The sequence below is a fragment of the Microcebus murinus genome, chromosome 9 (assembly GCF_040939455.1).
Source record: "Microcebus murinus isolate Inina chromosome 9, M.murinus_Inina_mat1.0, whole genome shotgun sequence".
In the NCBI taxonomy this organism is placed as follows: Eukaryota; Metazoa; Chordata; class Mammalia; order Primates; family Cheirogaleidae; genus Microcebus; species Microcebus murinus.
The window spans coordinates 19,260,866-19,278,856 of NC_134112.1; the positions used below are offsets into that span (position 1 = coordinate 19,260,866).

General features: G+C 41.6%; 1 protein-coding gene across 2 annotated transcripts in view; it reads right to left on the minus strand.

Moving 5' to 3' along the window:
- The window catches only part of BMPER (BMP binding endothelial regulator), a 242,643-nt gene that overhangs the window by 70,169 nt on the left and 154,483 nt on the right, over positions 1–17,991 (minus strand). For both annotated transcript variants that reach the window (XM_020289902.2, XM_020289901.2), the window contains exons 12-13: positions 11,321–11,650; positions 3,642–3,978 (exon numbers count right to left, since the gene is read on the minus strand). In XM_020289902.2, coding sequence (XP_020145491.2) covers positions 3,642–3,978; positions 11,321–11,650 — 667 coding nt within the window. The remainder of the gene's footprint in view (positions 1–3,641; positions 3,979–11,320; positions 11,651–17,991) is intronic.

The following is a 17,991-nucleotide window of genomic DNA, read 5'->3' on the forward strand; positions in this document are numbered from 1 at the left end:
TTACAAAGAGCTTAATCATATATTACATTTTATGCCAAATTAGCTAAGATGTGTCAAGTTGATTTGTGAGTGAAAAATTAGCAAAGCTTAAGACATTTCCCAAAAGAGGAAAAAACAAGTATTGACTAACATGCAATCATTTCTTATTCATTTACAAAGTGGTAGTTTTTCAAATATTTAGACAATGGACAGTTTACTATTAAAAACACTGAATTGGGTAAAATGAGAGACATTTCAAAAGTAAACTCTAATTCAGAGAAATTAGGATTATTATTTTCTACCTTATAAGAAGCACTAGCTCATATTTATAATAGAATTTTCCCTGTGGATTTTGTCATTTGATTAAAGAAACCCAAAATGGGTAATATTTTCTTAGAGAAATATTCTCTTTGTTATCTCTTTTCCCTGTAACAAACACAGTGGTGCTTGGAAGTTTGTGTGTACATGTTATGCTACTTTATTCTTTGTCCTTAAAAGAAAATATAGATATTTCTTTGGAGGATGAGGTAAATATAAAAGAAATCAAATCCTAATCCAATTTATCTATATGCTCATCTATGATATCATGGGAACTCCCTTTAGTCCCATAAGGACGCAGAAAAATATATTCATTTTACAAATTCCACAAATGATATATTAATAAAATATATAGGCAAAAATTTACTGTGTGGAATGTCATGTGATTGCTGGGTTTTTTTTTTTAACTTTTTTCAATATTATTTAAACGTGCAATGAACACATGGTATTCTTATAAGAAAAAATAAATGTTGTTTAAACAATTGCAATGCAATCTTCACTTGCTCTACCTTTTTCCATGTCACAACAGAGAAACAGCTCACTTTGAAATTGTTCTGCGGGCTCATCAATGAGAATCTATCTAATCTGTGCTCCTTGATGAGAGCAAGAGAAGATATGGACGACCAGAAGGGTAAGTGGCTGAGCTTGGGGCAAGATTCCCCATAGAAAAGAAGGGACAGAGGACAACAGGACACCCTGCTCCAGGACTGCCCAGCTACTGTGTGCCACCGGGGTACTGCCCAGTGACTTCAGTCCTCGGAGCAGCAGTCCTGCAGGGTAGTTACTGTCATACAAATTACTTAGATAAAAAAACCTGGCACTCAGCTAGCTACTGGGACACACACTAGCCAGTGGCAGAATCCGGGCTGGGTCTAGCTTGCTTTCACCCCCCTACCCCATGCATCCTCAGTCCATTGCTTCATAAAGTCTCCCTAGAAGCAACCCTGAGGCTTGCTTCCCCAGAGCCCTCCTGAGGAAAGAATTATCTTTCCATGTTGCACCTAGTTTATATTCTTCTCCTGCCACACATGAGCTTGGAAAAAGGGGGGAAAATAGGATCTATCCAACACTGGCCACTTTCACATCAACATGCATGAAGATGCAACCTTAAGCAGAGTGCATGGCCACAAAATGGTCCAGCTCTCCCTCCTGAGCTCCTCCACCCTTTCCAGGAAAACGTGGCTGGCCGTGGAAGGGTACTCTGCCACCTCTGCCACGACACCATGCCACTGACAAGGGAAGCACCAGCCCACCTTCCCTCCACATCCCATCGTCTGAACCTCCACGCACAGCGATTCCACGAGCACTCTCATGAGCTGCCCAAACGTGGCACGTCAAGATGCTTACACAAAGCAGTGACCTCCACTGTGCTGCGGTAGCTGCTGTGGCACCTGCCAAGAGCAAAAGTGGAGCATCTGCCTGGCCACCTGAGGATTCACATCCTCCTTGATCATGCATATCAAAGTCGCTTCTCACAACTTCTGTCGAGGGGCTCATCAGATTCCTGCTGTAATCCAGGGATCATAACATTAAACAAACTGCCAAAGGCAAAAGAAATAGAAATTTAAGAAAAAGGAAGTAATCTCTGCAAGCCTGCTCTCCAATTTTTGTTTTCAATACATTCCTTTAAAATGAGATAAAAATCAAAAGTATAGGCTGCTGGGGCCTTGGGAGAAGCACAGCCTTTCCATTCCATTTTAAGCAGAGAAGGGTCCAACCTAAATTTGCACCCAGGATAGGGGAGCTTCCAAAAGGGGTCTTACTCTTGTTTATCATTTAATTAATGGTGGAAGAAGTGATGTTGGCCAACAACTATAGAGCACTCACACTATGCAGATACTGTGATGAGCACACGCATTTATGTTCATAATCTCACTGAATCCGAATGGTAACTCTCCAAGGTGGGTTCTTTTATTATCCCCACTCCACAAATAGGTAAGCTGAGGTTTAGAGAGCTTAGGTAATTGTTCAAGGTTGTATGGGTGGACTAGATGTTAAGCCCTGGGACACCATCAAACTCTTAATTGCCATGTTCTACCCAAATGAAGCTGGGTTTGTTTGTCCAGCTGCTTAACTCACTGCAGAGTCTCATGTTAAGACCCCTCAAATCCACTAGACAAGGGACAGTTGAGGGGTTGGTGCCCAGAGGAGAAAGAAGGGGACCCAGAGATTTCAAATTACAACAGCAAAATGGCTTGAAAGAGCTAAACCTGTGACTTGGAGCCAAATGGTTTGGCAGATGCAGCCATGTTCAAGGATTTGTGATGACAGGGACAGTCTTTTTTCCACACCACTTTGAGCCGCCTTTATAGAACTTTATCTTTTATGGCCAAAGATCAAATAAAAAAAAAGATCATATTTAACGAGAACTGGGGGAAATAAACTGGTGGCAATTAAAGAGTAAAAATAACCTCTCTGTGGCTTCAGACCACAGGAGTTTTCTAATTTTAAGAGGCACAGGCAAATCACTTAAACAAGGCCTTTTGGGCTGTGTTCCTCTCATGTTTCCTCCCACGCCCATGGTGGTTAAAGTTATAGGCAGCCATAGCTCTTGAGCCCATGGACTTGTGCAGTAAGTGGAAGTACAAACAGTCCAGAGTCACTGGTGGCCCAGAAACACAACCTTGTAGCACAGAAGCCAAATCCAAGTCTCTTTTGTAACCAATTGCTTCGTTTGGAAGGGGATTAATTAGAGTTAGAAAAGGTCACAGAATCCCAATTCTTAATGCAAGTCCTTCCTTCCCCTATCCTCAAGTCCCGTTTCTACTGCCCTCTGACTCTGGACGTGACGTCTCACGGTTGCCCAAGATCCAAGGAGTCCTCATTTCACTTCCTCATTTTCCTCGTGCAGATTGCATTTGGGCTGGACCATGAGGCAGACCCGAACTCTTCCTCAGCTTGGAATAACTGAACTCACTCAAATACCCAAACGCAGTCAGAGTGACTTGAGATTCCATTATAGGAAATCACCTCTGCCCTATACCACTGCGGCATAGGCCAGAATTTGGGAAGTTCTTCTCAATCTTAGAGTCAAGCTAACACCTGGAAAAACCCTGGGGTGTCACCAGCTTCCCAGTAAGCCTGTAGACACACACACACAAAAAAAACACATACAATTGCCTAGAGAACATCACTCTGAAATACTTCCTGGAGTTTCCCAATTTGGGACATAATGTGGGACTGACTCAAGATGAGATCAGCTGCTGAACAGAAGGAAATGAGGATGTTTATCCTGTGCTTTGGGACTCTGTTTTGCACACCAAGAGATTGGATACATCCTGTTTCAAGGTCAAGTCTATCCTTGTTCTGTAACCCAAACCCATCCCAGACAACACCATACTTACCGGTAGAAAGTGGCATAGTCCACAGTTGAGTGGCAGGTCTGAAACTCCCAGGATTTGAGCTTCTGGCATTCTCGATGGGCTCGGAGCTTTACCTTGACTGTCCCTTGACAGAGTTCAGGCACCGGCTTTCTCTGGGGTCTGCTGCAGAACTCGTTGGACTCCACCCTCCAAGACTCAGCAAAGTCGTCCACATCAAACTTGAAGTTTCCATCTCCACCAATTAAGTCATCGCGTTTATGTCCATTGTAGTTGCCACAAAGACCACAGAGCTTGCCCTTGAGGTAGGGGGCAGCCATGACTTCGACAAAACTGTCTCCATCCCAGGATATTTCCAAACCTTGAGGAAAAGGAGAGGAAACAGGGATCAGTTGCTCCTGAATCCACCAATAATTCCCAAAGGTACACAGGACATATGACATTCCTCCTAATTCTTGGTTTACCTTTAACCCCACCCTATTGAGTGTTCTGTGAAATTACCTGAATCACTTAGCTAGGGGGGGCTTAGAATTTTTACAGTGCATAAAGTTTGTTCTCATAACACCTTATATATTCCTGGTTTGGCCTACAGATGACTGTTTCTTGATCATGCTACTCTAGGGTTCATATTTTTGCCATTTTTCCTAAAGGAATTGTGTTGGTCCAAAGTATGCCCTTCATTTATCCAATGACTGTGATAATGTGGAAATGGCAAAAAAAAAAAAAAAAAAAAAAACAGATGATAGTTTTTAATGTAATTTTTATATCTAAAAATTTTATGATTATTTCTCCAAATGCCAAAGGAAATTTTCCAGATTATTTGCCATAATGAGATTATTAAAGTCATAAATATACAGCTTCTGAATACATCCTTCTTTCAAAGGACAACACTGCTATAAATAAAACACTTGCTCCTTCACTATTTTGCAATCATTCCTGAGGCATGGACACCATTTGATCAATGTTTCCTAGGATTGAGTTGCTGGGGAATACTTCCAAACTGCATCCCTGGGGCCTCCATTCCTGCACCACTCATAAGCTTCCACATTTGAGGAGGTAGTGGTGGCTACCAGGACATGGGCAGAAGTTCTTCTTGTGCATACTTCAGCAGGCCACTGCTGTTTTGTTCCTCAAGGAAACTATCTTCACTCCAGAAGGCAGAGAACATAGGCCCTTCTTGGTTTGCTAAACCCACTACAATTTTGGAGGTTTTGTCTGAAAACATGCATATTTCTCCAGATGTGCCAGCCTAAGGCTTTCAAGAGCCATCAAAGCCAATGGCCCTTCTGAATGATGAAATGTCTGTGTCACAGGTAGAACAGCCAAGTTACGCTGTCACACAGCACAGATATATCTTACTGTTAGGTCAAGAAGAAGTGCTCTCAGATCCACTCTGATATTGGGTGGGAAGATTCTGCCCATAAGAGAAAGGAGGGGCCTTTACGAGAAGCCTTCTCAGGTTCAACTCAAAGCAAATGAAAAACTTTTTTTTTTTTTTAGCCAGAGATTTTCTTTATGTCTCAAACGTATGTCGAAAGCTTTTCTTACTGTTTTCCTGGCAACATCTTGGCAGTTCCAGAGCCACCTGGTGAATGGGTATACGACATACCTCTGAATGCAAACCAAGGAGCAGCCTATAGCACGAACACCAAGGAACATCTACAATGGGTCAACATGCACTTCTGCCCTGAGACTTCTCATTACTCACTCTCACTGTCTCCGGAGAGCGAAAATCACAGAGGAAGTTTCTTTTTAACAGAAGAGTCTCTGCTCCGAGAACAGAGTGACAGTTACTGGAGGCTGGGAAGGGTCATGGGGAGGAGGGTATACTGTGGAGATGGTTAATGGGTACAAAACTATAGTCAGATAGTTAGACAGAATGAACAATATTTGATAGCACAACAAAGTGACAGAATGAACAATATTTGATAGCACAACAAAGTGCCTTTACAGTAAGTTGGGGTCCACTTTAAAATAACTAAAAGAGTGGAATTAGAATGTCCCTAACACAAATAAATGATAAATACCTGAGGTGACAGATACCCCAATTAGCCTGATTTGATTAATTCTCATTGTATGCCTGTATCAAAACATTGCATGTACCCTATAAAGGTATACAACCATTATGTACCCATAATGATTAAAAATAAAAATTGACAAAGTCTTTCTCCCCTTGTGTGTATTTTAAAAATATTACCCTCTTGGGTCCCTGATAAAAACTAGTCTTTCATTTTGCCTGTTTTGAACCTCTGGAAAGAGTGAAAGGGCTCTCCCTCTAAAAGGTTCTATCTTTGTTCCTGAAATAGCAAAACTAGGCTGATAATCAAACGTTCAGAAGTTGGGAGATGAGGTGGTGATGGGACAGGAGAAATGGAGGGAGTGAGGAGAGGGACAGAAGGGAGAGGATCGCATCTGGATACAGAATTGGCATAAGGCAACATCAGTGTGATGTAAGAAAGATCAAGAAAAAAACGCCCGAAGGTAAGATTCTAACGCTGGCATGCCCTAAGTTTGGATATGGTCCAAGGGGAGGGCAGGCCAGCCAAATAGCACTCCAGGGAGTAGGAGACACAACTACCACAAGAAGGAGTTTCTTCAGGAGAGTTACTGGTGGAATAAACCAGTGGTCCAAAAACTGGGTTTCTCAAGAAATAAACCCATAAGGCAATTGCTGTAAGTCCTTATGAAAGACCCATAAGGCAATTGCTGTATGGTGAATGAAAGACACAGAAGCATTCTTGGTCCAGTGCAAATGGTAGAGAAGATGTTTTGGTTGGGAGAAGAGTCTGGGTTCGGAAAAGTTAAACAGACTTGGATAAAGAGGAGAGAGAGAGAGAGAGATAGAGAGAGAGAGAGAGAGAGATGGAGGAAGGAACAAAGGAAGGAAGGGAGGGAGGGAAGAGGAAAGACTCTTTAGGGACCAGGTAATGAGAGAAGGGACACACTGCTGGAATGCCCACACACTGGGCTGACCTCACATGCGGATCTCTCTGAGAATATGGTATCAACTCTGACAACCACAACTGCCATATAAAATGATTCCTATTTTTTCATATCCTATCATTTAACACATTATCTGGCATATGGTATGTACTCAATAAATAAATGAATTATACTCCTGTAACGTGGCTACATTGAATCTGTGAAGCCAAAGAAATTATGAATTTCATGCTAGTTAAGACACCAAAATAACCATTTTGAAAGAAGACAAGCAAACTATAAGATGATTTATAATGTACTCTCTAAGGTATTAAAGAAACTTGACCTCACAAGCCTGTAGCTGGGCAGCTGCCCAGCAAGAGAAATGAGTGGAGAAAATCAATTCCATACAAAGTCTAACTTTTAGAGCGTAAGTCTGAAGATTTTCCATGTTGCAAAATTTTCCAAACTACAAATCTCTTTCCTAGACAGCAGGCAAATACTGTTCTTCCAAGTGCCACAAATGGTTGAGAACTTACACCCAAAAGAATTCCAAGGTCATTACTATTGACAATGATATACTAAATTTGAGACTTTGGGCAACTGAGTTCACGGGAATTCAACTCACAGTGAACGAGCCAATCACTGTGCTCTTGCTTCACAGTGGACTGACTGCTGGTCCACACTTCTTACAAAGATGCAGATCCTCTGTGTTGTCAGTAAACTCTTCTCCAAACTCATGGCATCTCACTCATAATACATGGTCCCCAAAGTAAGAGGATAATTTGTAATTCACTCTCCTTGCTTCCTCCTTCTTCATGTTATTACACTAAGAGGATTTTTACGGACCAGTGCTAGGCTTCCTATTGTGGAGGAACAACTTACACTACTACAGATGCCTTTGTCTATTGCAACATCATTTACATATGTGTTTGCATGAATATTTTTAACCTCTACATGAGTCAAAGCCATACAAAGTAGATTATAGTAGTGGAAGGCAAAAAACTAATAAGTTGTAATTGATGGAATTGCTCTTCCAAGTGACATTTTAAATAGGCATCTCATGAGATGAAAACATCATGGAAGGGTTTGAGAGGCTGGAGATAGTCTTTTCTGCAGCTGGGATGAGTTTCCCAATTCTCTGCATGGGAAATTGGGTAGAAATAACTGGCAGAGTCAGAGGGCTAAAGCCGAAGCATGTGTCCCATCTGGGGATGTGAGCTGCAGCCACATTCCTTCCACTGTGTGAAGAAGGGCTTTCCAATTTTCCCTTCTCACAGCGAATGTTTAACCAACTTGTTATTCACCTTCAAATGTGTGATTTGGCTCCAGACCACCAGTTGGGGTTTTGTTGTTGGTGTTGTTTATGTAGTTGTTCTTTTATTTTGTAGACGTTGTTTTGGTTTTTGATTGTTATTGCTGCTTTTGCTATTGTCCGCTTAAAGGTGACAATTTTATGGCTACGCCATAGTGATGTTTAAAAATGGATGGTTTTCCTGTTCGGATTTTACACCAAAAGGGGGTGGGGCGGGGCTAGGATATATTCTCTGGGTTTATCAAGTGTAAAGCTCTACCAAAAGTAAAATAAAAATCCGTGTTCCCCATGTGTTAATATTTTCAGGTGGACCTGATGTAACTCTTTCAGGTAGAGTTGATGAAGTGAACAGATGGCAGAAAGGAAATATTTTTAAATTATTTGCTAAGTGTCGAAAGTTGGGGCAGGGGTGTGTGATGGGGGTGGGCAATGCTTTCTCAAGCTACTAAGCCTTGTTTGAAGCCACTTGTTATTAGTTAGGCAGCTATAGCCTAATTCCACCCAAACTTCACAGCCACCTGTGCTACCTTGCCAAACCATTCCGTCATGAACTGCTGAGTCCATAAACTACAAGGGCAAAGAGCCATTCCTCCCTGTTTCCCGTCTCCCAGCTACAGGCTTGATTTCAGCTGCTATTTTGAAGAAAGCACCCATAAGCTCACATGAGCTTATAAAATTTTTTTAATTCTATGGGAGACGAACACAAAGGAAATACTGTGATATTTTAAATAGACAATCAATGGGTGGCAAAAAGAAAATCTCCCTAAGGGGTAGTTCAAACTGAAATGGCTAGACTAGGATGGAAAACACTATTGTCTGGAAATAGAATTGTTTCGTTCAAAGGATAAGCGCAAAGCAAATTTAGTGCCCAGAGGAATACAGTTCTTCCCTAGGAACCAGAAGGCTTGTGTGATCTGTGAGCTACAGGAAATTGTTTGGCTGGGTATTAAGGGTGCCGTGAAAATTACTTCCATAGTGGAAAGAGAGATGGAAAAATAAAAGAAATTGTAAAACTGAGTACAAGGCTTAGAACAGTTAAATTCACTAATCTAATGATGGTATTTAGGATCTATTATTATTATTTTCTTAGTAGCCTTGTTCTTTTGCTCATTTTTATAATGTGGAAAACTTACTAAGAGTGCACTTATTCCATAAGGTTTTGTCAGCTGTCAATGGAACAGGATTGAACTTCCTAAGCTGTTAGTAATCTTCAAGTACCCAGGATTCCTTTGAGAACTGGGCTGTGCTGACTAATAATTTCCATATCAGTAGAATCTACTGTGTTCAGCTGGCTTGCAGATAGGTAGGCAAGGTGCTTCTAATTAGTGCTGTGTAATAATGGGTCATCTTGTGCACATTTTACAGGGAGCCAAAAATGATTCCTTTAAAGGAATGAACTGGAGCCTATATGTGCAAAGTGGCATGTCTTTTGGATATAAGAACAAGTGTCTGAATTTTCTGAGTGGGACTAATCCCTCTATAGTTGAATGAGTAGAGCTCTTCACATCTCTGAAGAATGGAAATCTTTCCCTCTTTATAGAATGTTCCAAAACATTAATACTTAACAGTCTCTCACTGAAACCATGTTATACTCTGTAACTAAAAGCTCCCTGGGCTTTTCCTTGGCTTCCTGCCTTTGTTTAGGTAAGCTGGCATTCCATAGGCTCAAATCAATTTATCAAAATATATTTTGGCTTGAATTGAAACAATTTCCAGGTTTCTGAGGTACAGCAGAAACAGTCACTGTGTCCCCGAAAAGCGCCTGCTCTATCAAATGTTCCATTATCCCAAGAAATGGGAACTCAATTGATGCTTTTACACTGTTAAATTCTTATCAATGCAAAAAGCAAGAAATATACTGATTTACTTTAAAAAGTAGAGTATTCCAGGAGAACATGCAGTGCAATATCCAACTGACAAACAATATGTATTAACCAGGGGTGGCACGAAAGAAACCATACACGATATGATAAAATGTGTAAGTGAGCTGAATTCATCCTTGGGGCTGGTATTCAAGAACTGAGATGTGCTTCTAAAATGCCTTTCTTAGGCAGCAACTAACACGCAAATTTGAGCCTCATGGACCACTGGCAGCCATGAATAGTCCGGCCTAGGGGGAATATCTCTGCCATGGAGTGGAGATGTAGGGTCCAGTGAGCCTAAGACAACATGGGCTGCTGAGAAAGGGTCTCTGTGGCCAGCTTCATGTGCCCAAGGCCAAGCATAGGGAAGTGCTTTCAAAGCAAGCATCCTAAGCATCCTCTAGCAGAATGGTTCAAGCCATCACCTCAGACAGCATCCTTCCCCAGTGCCAAGAGGGGACAAGGCTCCTGGTCACATGTGGTTCCTGTCATCCCCACTCCCATCGGATTACTCTAGGATGGTGGCCTCATTTTCCTAGGCATAGGAAAATGGAGTGGGATAAGGCTACCCTGGTGCATGCCAGGAGTCTGCAAGAACAAGCTCTTTGCTGTGGACATTTATGTTTCTTTTAAACATCACTGATTCTAAGCTATTTACTTTTGAGGACTCCTCCTGCCCTCCTTCTTGGACAGATGCTAACACAGAAACACTCTTTCTCACAGATGTGGGAGAGACACTGACAATTCCAGGCCACACACCAATGGCCTAAAATAGTAACAAAACTTAAGAGAGAGGTTATTTAGAGAGTACAGCTGCTATTTTTAAGAGGATGGAAAGGTTCTGGATATCAGAAGAGGAGGAGAAAGAGGAGGAATGGAAGGAGGAGGAGGAATAGAAGGAATAGAAGAAGGAGGAGGAAGAGGAGGAGGAGAGAAGAGGGAGAGAAGAGGAGGAGGGAGGAGGAGGAGGAGGAGGAGGAAGAGGAGGAATGGAAGAAGGAGGAGGAGGAAGAGGAAGAGGAGGGAGGAGGAGGAGGAAGAGCAGGACTAGAAGGAGGAGGAGGAATAGAAAGAGGAGGAGGAGGAATAGAAGTAGGAGGAGGAAGAGCAGGACTAGAAGGAGGAGGAGGAATAGAAAGAGGAGGAGGAGGAATAGAAGTAGGAGGAGGAAGAGAAAGAGGAGAGAGGAGGAGGAGGAAGAGCAAGACTAGAAGGAGGAAGAGGAAGAGGAAGGAAGAGGAAGAGGAAGGAGGAGGAAGAGGAAGAATAGAAGAAAGAGGAGGAAGAGGAAGAGGAGGGAGGAGGAGGAGGAAGAGGAGGAATGGAAGAAGGAGGAGGAGGAAAAGGAAGAGGAGGGAGGAGGAGGAGGAAGAGCAGGACTAGAAGGAAGAGGAGGAATATAAAGAGGAGGGAGGAGGAGGAGGAAGAGGAGGGAGGAGAAGGAGGAAGAGGAAGAGGAGGGAGGAGAAGGTGGAAGAGGAGGGAGGAGAAGGAGGAGGAGGAGGCACATCTCCTGCGCACTCTGAGTGGCGCTCCTGAGCGGGTCGGCGAGGTGGAGGTGAGAACGGAGGGCGGCCACAGAAGCCGGGCGCCACCGGAAGCCCCACCTGCTTTGGTGGTCACTTTCAAGAGGTAGCCGTCCAGGTCGACGTGGAAGTGCGGCGCGTGGCAGGGGAGCGCGACGCGCGAGCCGTTCCAGCGCACGGTGAGGTGCTGCTGCAGGCTGACCCTGCTCTCGCCCAGCACCAGCTCCACGGACTTGGTCCACGAGAAGGAGCGGGTCCGCCGGGCGTCGTTCTTCACCAGCACCTGGAAGGGCGAGGCAGGGGAGGAGCAGTCTTTCGTCAAAACGTACTGACACGTCCCCTGAAAGTTAAATGTCCGTCCGTCAAAAGTGTTGTAGTGGGGATCTCCGAATACCGTGCAGACACCAGGCTCTGCGGATGAGTGAGAGACAAAAGGAGGGTCACAAATCAAGCCAAGGATTCACACAGAAACCAGGGGTCCCTGCCATAAACCTGGAGGGGGCACCCGCCACGTGAGGGAGGGCCTTAGCAGAGACGCACTAAGGGAAATCAAGGCACTAAAACATGCTTGGTCGGTTTTAAAGGCTTGTGCCAAACCTCATCTAATATTCATATAACACTTGCTGGTGATTTCATATTTAAAAGTTATTTATTTATAACATCTATGAATTTTTAAAGCATCTCTATTTTGCAGCCTTGATATGCTTCTGTGGTCCTAAGGGAAGGGATGAAGAAACAGCTAAGAACCCACATAAGCAAGAACAAAATAAGTATATAAACACATACAATAAATGGCAGGGACATAAGTGACCATACACCAAAACATTAATATTCTTTCCATTTAACTAATTTAAAAAATTTAGAAACATGATATGCTAAATGTTACTCATGATCTTAGTTAAATATATGATATTGAACATTCAAGTATTTACTTAAGACAAGAAAATAGAACTGCCAAATAGATACATGTTTAATGGTGTCAGGAAACAAATTACTGATAATATTTATAGATAGTCTTTACATGTTTTCTAGAAATACAAGTTTCTTATCTTTCGATCTATGTACCAAAATGTAAAATTGGGTAAAAAAAAAAAAAAGTCACAAAACTCATCATTTAGTACATTTAAGAAATTTCAGTAGATTCATCACTCTAAAATACCATTAATTCAAGTATTTATGAGATCAGGCTAAAGTTTTATGTTTTGAGGTATCTCAAAGATTTTTAAGGAAAATTAAATATTGCTTCCTTTTTAAAACAAAACTTGGCCTTGGTTTGTTGTTCTCCATGGAAAGATATTTTATCTGTTTTCAAGGAGGCATGAACAACCAGGAAATGAATTCATTTAGCGAAATCAGCCCAAATGATGAAAGAACTGTAATAAAAGAGCAACTTCCAGTCAACACTAGAATAATAGCCAGGTCAAGGGTAATAACCAGAATAAAAACGCCAGGTTGAGAATATGAGAACCGAGAATGTCATATAATTAATTGCTCTGAATTATCTAAGGGAAGGATTGAGTCAAGATAGAGGAAGGATATGCCAACTGATCTGATAGGACCGATGGGATCCAATGCAAACATTTGCTTTTAATTTCTAAAGTGTTTGGAGAGTAATGTTGTTTTATGTTATGATACCTTATGTCATTTCCGTATGTCAATTTCACATGACTTCATACAAATCACATATATTTGGAATTTGACAAATTAATTTCTTGTTCTAAATACGTTTTCTTTGTCAAAATTTGATAGAAACTCAAAAAGGAGTTTTGGTGTGTAGGATAATTTCAATGAATAAATACTTTAAAGATTATAAAAGGTACTACTCAGGGGAGGAGGGTAGAAGCAGGTGGGAGGGACAAGATTTGAAAGCTCTGCAGTAATATTTGAATTCACCTATTTCTGTTCCTTGCTTATTCTTTTCTTGGTCATTTTTCCTTGTGACCCCAATTTTACCCTGGCTGGCACTTCACATTGTACCCTGCCCCCACCTTCCTAATCCTCTATCTCCCCAACTAGTGCTCCCACCTGTCTAATGTCTGCATAGAGCATTTTCCAGTCCTGTCTCTGTGTGATTACTTTTGAAATCATCCTGTCACACATTTCCCTTACATTCTGACAAATGGATTCTCTTTTTGGCATGAAAATGTTGCTTTTTGCTTGGCAGAGAACAAGGCAGTTCCTTGAGACACCCCAAGTGGCATCAGGAGAATGATAGTTTGCAGTTAATACCACCCTATGCCACGAAAGAACTAAGTATTAACATGGCCACCAGCTGCACCTCCAGGAGAAGGGCTTTTTCAGGTTCTTAACTCCACCTACTCTGCAAGAAAGCCCAGAACAAGTTCTAAGGTTTTTGAAGTTTCAAGATTATAACAGATGGACCTCAGCTTGGAAAGTCCAAGGCACTACCGAAGGGGATGAAATTATACCCCCAAGGAAGTTCTGTCTGAGTGGGGAGCAGGCTCGGGGAATGCCCACACCTCCTGCCTACCTTCTACTGAGTCAGTCTTCTCCCTGCGCCAGACACAACCCACAGCTTCTCCCGCTGGCCTGACAACAACTGCATCAGATTATCATTAATCAAACCACTTAATAGCTAACAATTGCCAAGATCTTCTACCTGCCCTCTGATCATGGATGCAACATCACAAAATTAATATCAACATTTTCTCCTACCAGCTAAGCACATTGTAGTAGATCCATAAAAGGAACTATTATCTACTCATCGAAGTTTCTGTATAATGTTCATGACTGAGGAAACACTTATGCTATGTGAAAAATAGGAAACAAAATTCTATGTACAGGATAATCTTAACTATATTAAAATAAATACACAACGCTCCACAATTGTAAACAGTGGTTATTACTTGGTGGCAGAAGCAGGAGTGGCACTTTTTTCTTTCTTCTTGTGCTTTTCTGTTTTTGATTTGTTATTGTTGTTTCATTTTGTTTTGCTTTATTGTTAAGAGTGAAAATGTGGGTACTTGTAGCTGAGGCCAATTATGTGACAAAGCAAGTCTTCAAAGAAGCAACAGAAAATCTACTGCCGAGAGTGGCCCTGGGGAAGCCCGAGCTTGCTCATAGCTGGGTGGGAAGCGAAGAGAGTCCAGGGAGACCCCAGGCAAGGGAAATCATGTGTGAACAGCGCTGTCAGGAAAGTTATTTTGCAAGAGGCCCTAACTCATGGAAGGGACGGGTTTGGAAATCAGGATGATTTTTCTATGTGACAGCAATATAAAAGAAGCCAACAAAATTTCATGACTGTAAAGATGCCTGAGAATTATGTGTTGCATTTGGGGACATTTGTATCATGAGCTAAAATAATTTTGAAACCTTGGCCCGTTTTCCTGGCACTTTAAGGTCCCTGTGCCAGATCCTGCAGGAGCAGTGAACACGTGCACTAGAGAATTTCAGAAAGTGAGAATCTCAGGGTTACAAAAAATCTGCCTGGCTGAAAAGGAAAAAGGCTAAAGAACACTTAGGGGACAAAATGAACACTGTATCCTCATATAATTTTTTTTTCCAGCAGACCCAGTGAAATGAGCTTCAGTCCAAGATGTCCAGATGTCCGGTCACACTCTTCTGGAAAGCTTGGCGTGAACGTCAGGGGAAGGGAGGAAAGAGCTATAGAAACAGACCATCCTAAAACGAATCCTGCTTGAATACACATAAGTCAGAGGATGGAGGGGGAAATTCCTGTTTACCACTGGCAGCTGATTTCTTTTTCAGAGTCCTGTAGGGTCAAATCATTAGATCTCATTTTTGTTTTAGTTTATTTTCAATATATGCACAGGTAAAGGGGGAAAAAAGATGGGAAGCAGATAAACCCAAATATTAAGGGTGTGTTTTTTCCCCAGGTTAATGGAATTATGTATAGCATTTCTTTTCTTCTTTCTTGTTTATGTGCATTTAAATAATGATTTATTTACACTTACATTTCATTGTTTACAATGACTAGGTGTACTTTTGGAATAAGAATATTTGCTTTAAAAAGTTAAAAATGTTGGATTAAGATCTTTTTGATGCACCAGACTTTAATATGATTGCTACAAGAATTAAGAGAGTCATGCTGCGTCCAGAATCACAGTGCTAGTGTTTTTCTCCTAACCACATCAGGTACATTTATTTCTGCTATGGATATATTTATTCTAATGAAATGCCTTTCTTCTGAGAGCGGTGATTATTCTCAAAACATCTGTCAAAGAAAATTAAGAGAAAATGATACAATGTTATAAAGAAGAAATTAGAAAAACTGAGTAGACTCTAGCTTCCCCAAAACAAAACAAAACCAGAAAAGCATAAGGAAGAAAATAAAGTATCATTGAAGGTTCTGCCACTAAGCAAGTACCACTATTTATAATATTGTGTGTGTGTTCTAGCATAGTTAAGATAATCCTGGGCATGAAGTTTTATTTCCTATTTTTTACTTAACATGCCATGAGATTTTCCCCAGTCACTAAAATGTGTTTTGCTTTGAAAACACAGAATGGGACTTTTGTCCTCAGTCTATAAGAGAGATGTCTCTCCAACTCATCGTATCACACCACCACACTGCATTCCCAGAGTCGTGTTCCAACCACGAGGAAGCCTATCAAATAAAAAACACGGCTATAAACCTTTCTCAACACAGAGTGCAGGAAAACAGGTCCCATGGGACTCTGAGGTCACTATGTCACACAGGGGCTCCTGAAAACTCCAGAAAAGTAAGAGTTGTGATGATGCCAATTTCTGGCCAAGAGTCAAAAAAGACTGGGGTTAGAAACATTCCCCATGATGCAAGCTCTTACGCCCTTTGTCCAGGCTCCTCCTGAATGGTGATGAAAGCCTCCAATAGGAAGAGGCTGTGGTGTGACCCACAGGAAGGACTGGAACTTCTCCATGCAGGAGCCCCTGGCCTTGCACAGCAGTGTCACTCACAGCTGTGGGTCCCCAGGTCCCCAGGGACCTTAGGGCTGCCAGATGCTCCACCAAGTAGCATCTTGATGACTATATAAACTGAGAACTTACTCTCACTTACTGTGCCTATGGTGGTGGGGGCAGGGAAGGGAGCAGTGGGTCCTTCCACCGATGAATAATCCACCAGAAATAGTAACCAATCCTCATTTGAAAAAAGTTGTGTAGGTTCACCGCTAAGGGTATAAAATTGCTTTCCTACATTTCCCATAACCCCATATGCTCACCAACCTGAAACAAAAAAGCAAACAAAGGAAGTAGTCCCCAAGTCCAAGATGCAATCTAAGCTAAATCCAAACCTGAAGCCATGCAGGGGTTCCAGGTCCTCCCTGGGGAACCCACAGCTTGCCCACCTCTCAGGCTGGTCCCACAGCGGCCAGGCCTGCCCAACAGCCCCCCACTGCTCACAGATCCTGGTGTCAAGGCCAACTCCCCACAGCAATGTCCCCGATGCCTCAGCCAAAGTCCTCTTCCCTCTAAATTCCAAAAGCAAAACTGACCATGTAGCTCAGATGGTCCGGGTCAGTCTTATTTTCAAATACTCTATCTTGTCGTCACACTATGTTTTTCCATTTGGGGGTTAAAAACACAGTGTACCAAACCCATAGCCTGCTTATGATAAATCACTTTCTTCCCTAGGTAATATAATGTATCCTTAACTCCTACAACAGGCCTTAAACTCCTTATATGCAAATTTTATGTATACTTCTCAGTGTCTGACACCCTGCCTTGTCTAGAAGAAGATCTAAATATAGTCATGCTCCACATAATCATGTTTCAGTCAACAATAGACCGCATATGCAACAGTGTTCCCATAAGGTTAGAAAACTGTATTTTTCCTGTACATTTTATTATGTTTAGATGTTTTTAGATACCCAAATATTTACCATTGTGTTACAGTTGCATTCATACTATATAGGTTTGTAGTCTGGGAGTAATAGACTATACCATATAGCCTAGGTATGCAGTTGGCTACACCACCTAGGTTTGTGTAAGTACACTCCACAATGCTCTCACAATGGCAAAAGTGCATTATGATGCACTTCTCAGAATGTATCCCTATTGTTAAGTGATGCATGACTGTATATATGCAATAAATTCATATGCAAATGGATTCATCTTTGCATAATTCACAGCAATGCCTGGTACAATACATATCAGGTATCAATAAATACTTGTTGAATAATGGGTTAATTAATCAATTTAAGAATATATTTTGCTGGAAAACAATACATTTCCCATACTGAACTTACTAAATTAAGTGAGATTATAACAGGGAACCAAAAGAGTTTTGCTTAATCAATTAATTGAAAAAAAATGAACGAATGCTCTTAGAACAAAGAGACCATTAGGAAAAATTCTGAAAAGTCAGGAACATGAAGGGAGAACTATGTCTGATGCCAAGAAAACTAACTGAGAATTTCAAATCTGTGCCCTCATATATTCACTTGGGCCGTAATTTCCTTTCATTCTCTGGAAGTCCAGTTTCTCCACCTGATAGAGACAACCTACCCCACCAAAAAGTACTGTCAAAATCAAAAAGCTAAATCAGAACATTAGAAAATAACTTAGTTCTAATTCATAATATGACCAAGTATGGTGGGCAGAAAATAACGGCTCCCCCAAAGATGTCCATGTCCTAACGTCCAGAAGCAATGAATGTGTTATTTACATGGCAAGAGGGAATGAAGTTTGAAAGTGGAATGAAGGCTGCTGAACATGCATGATCTGAGAGGGATGAGTGAAATCACGAGGATCCTTGGTGAAAGAAGAAGACAGGCGCATGAGTGTCACAGTGA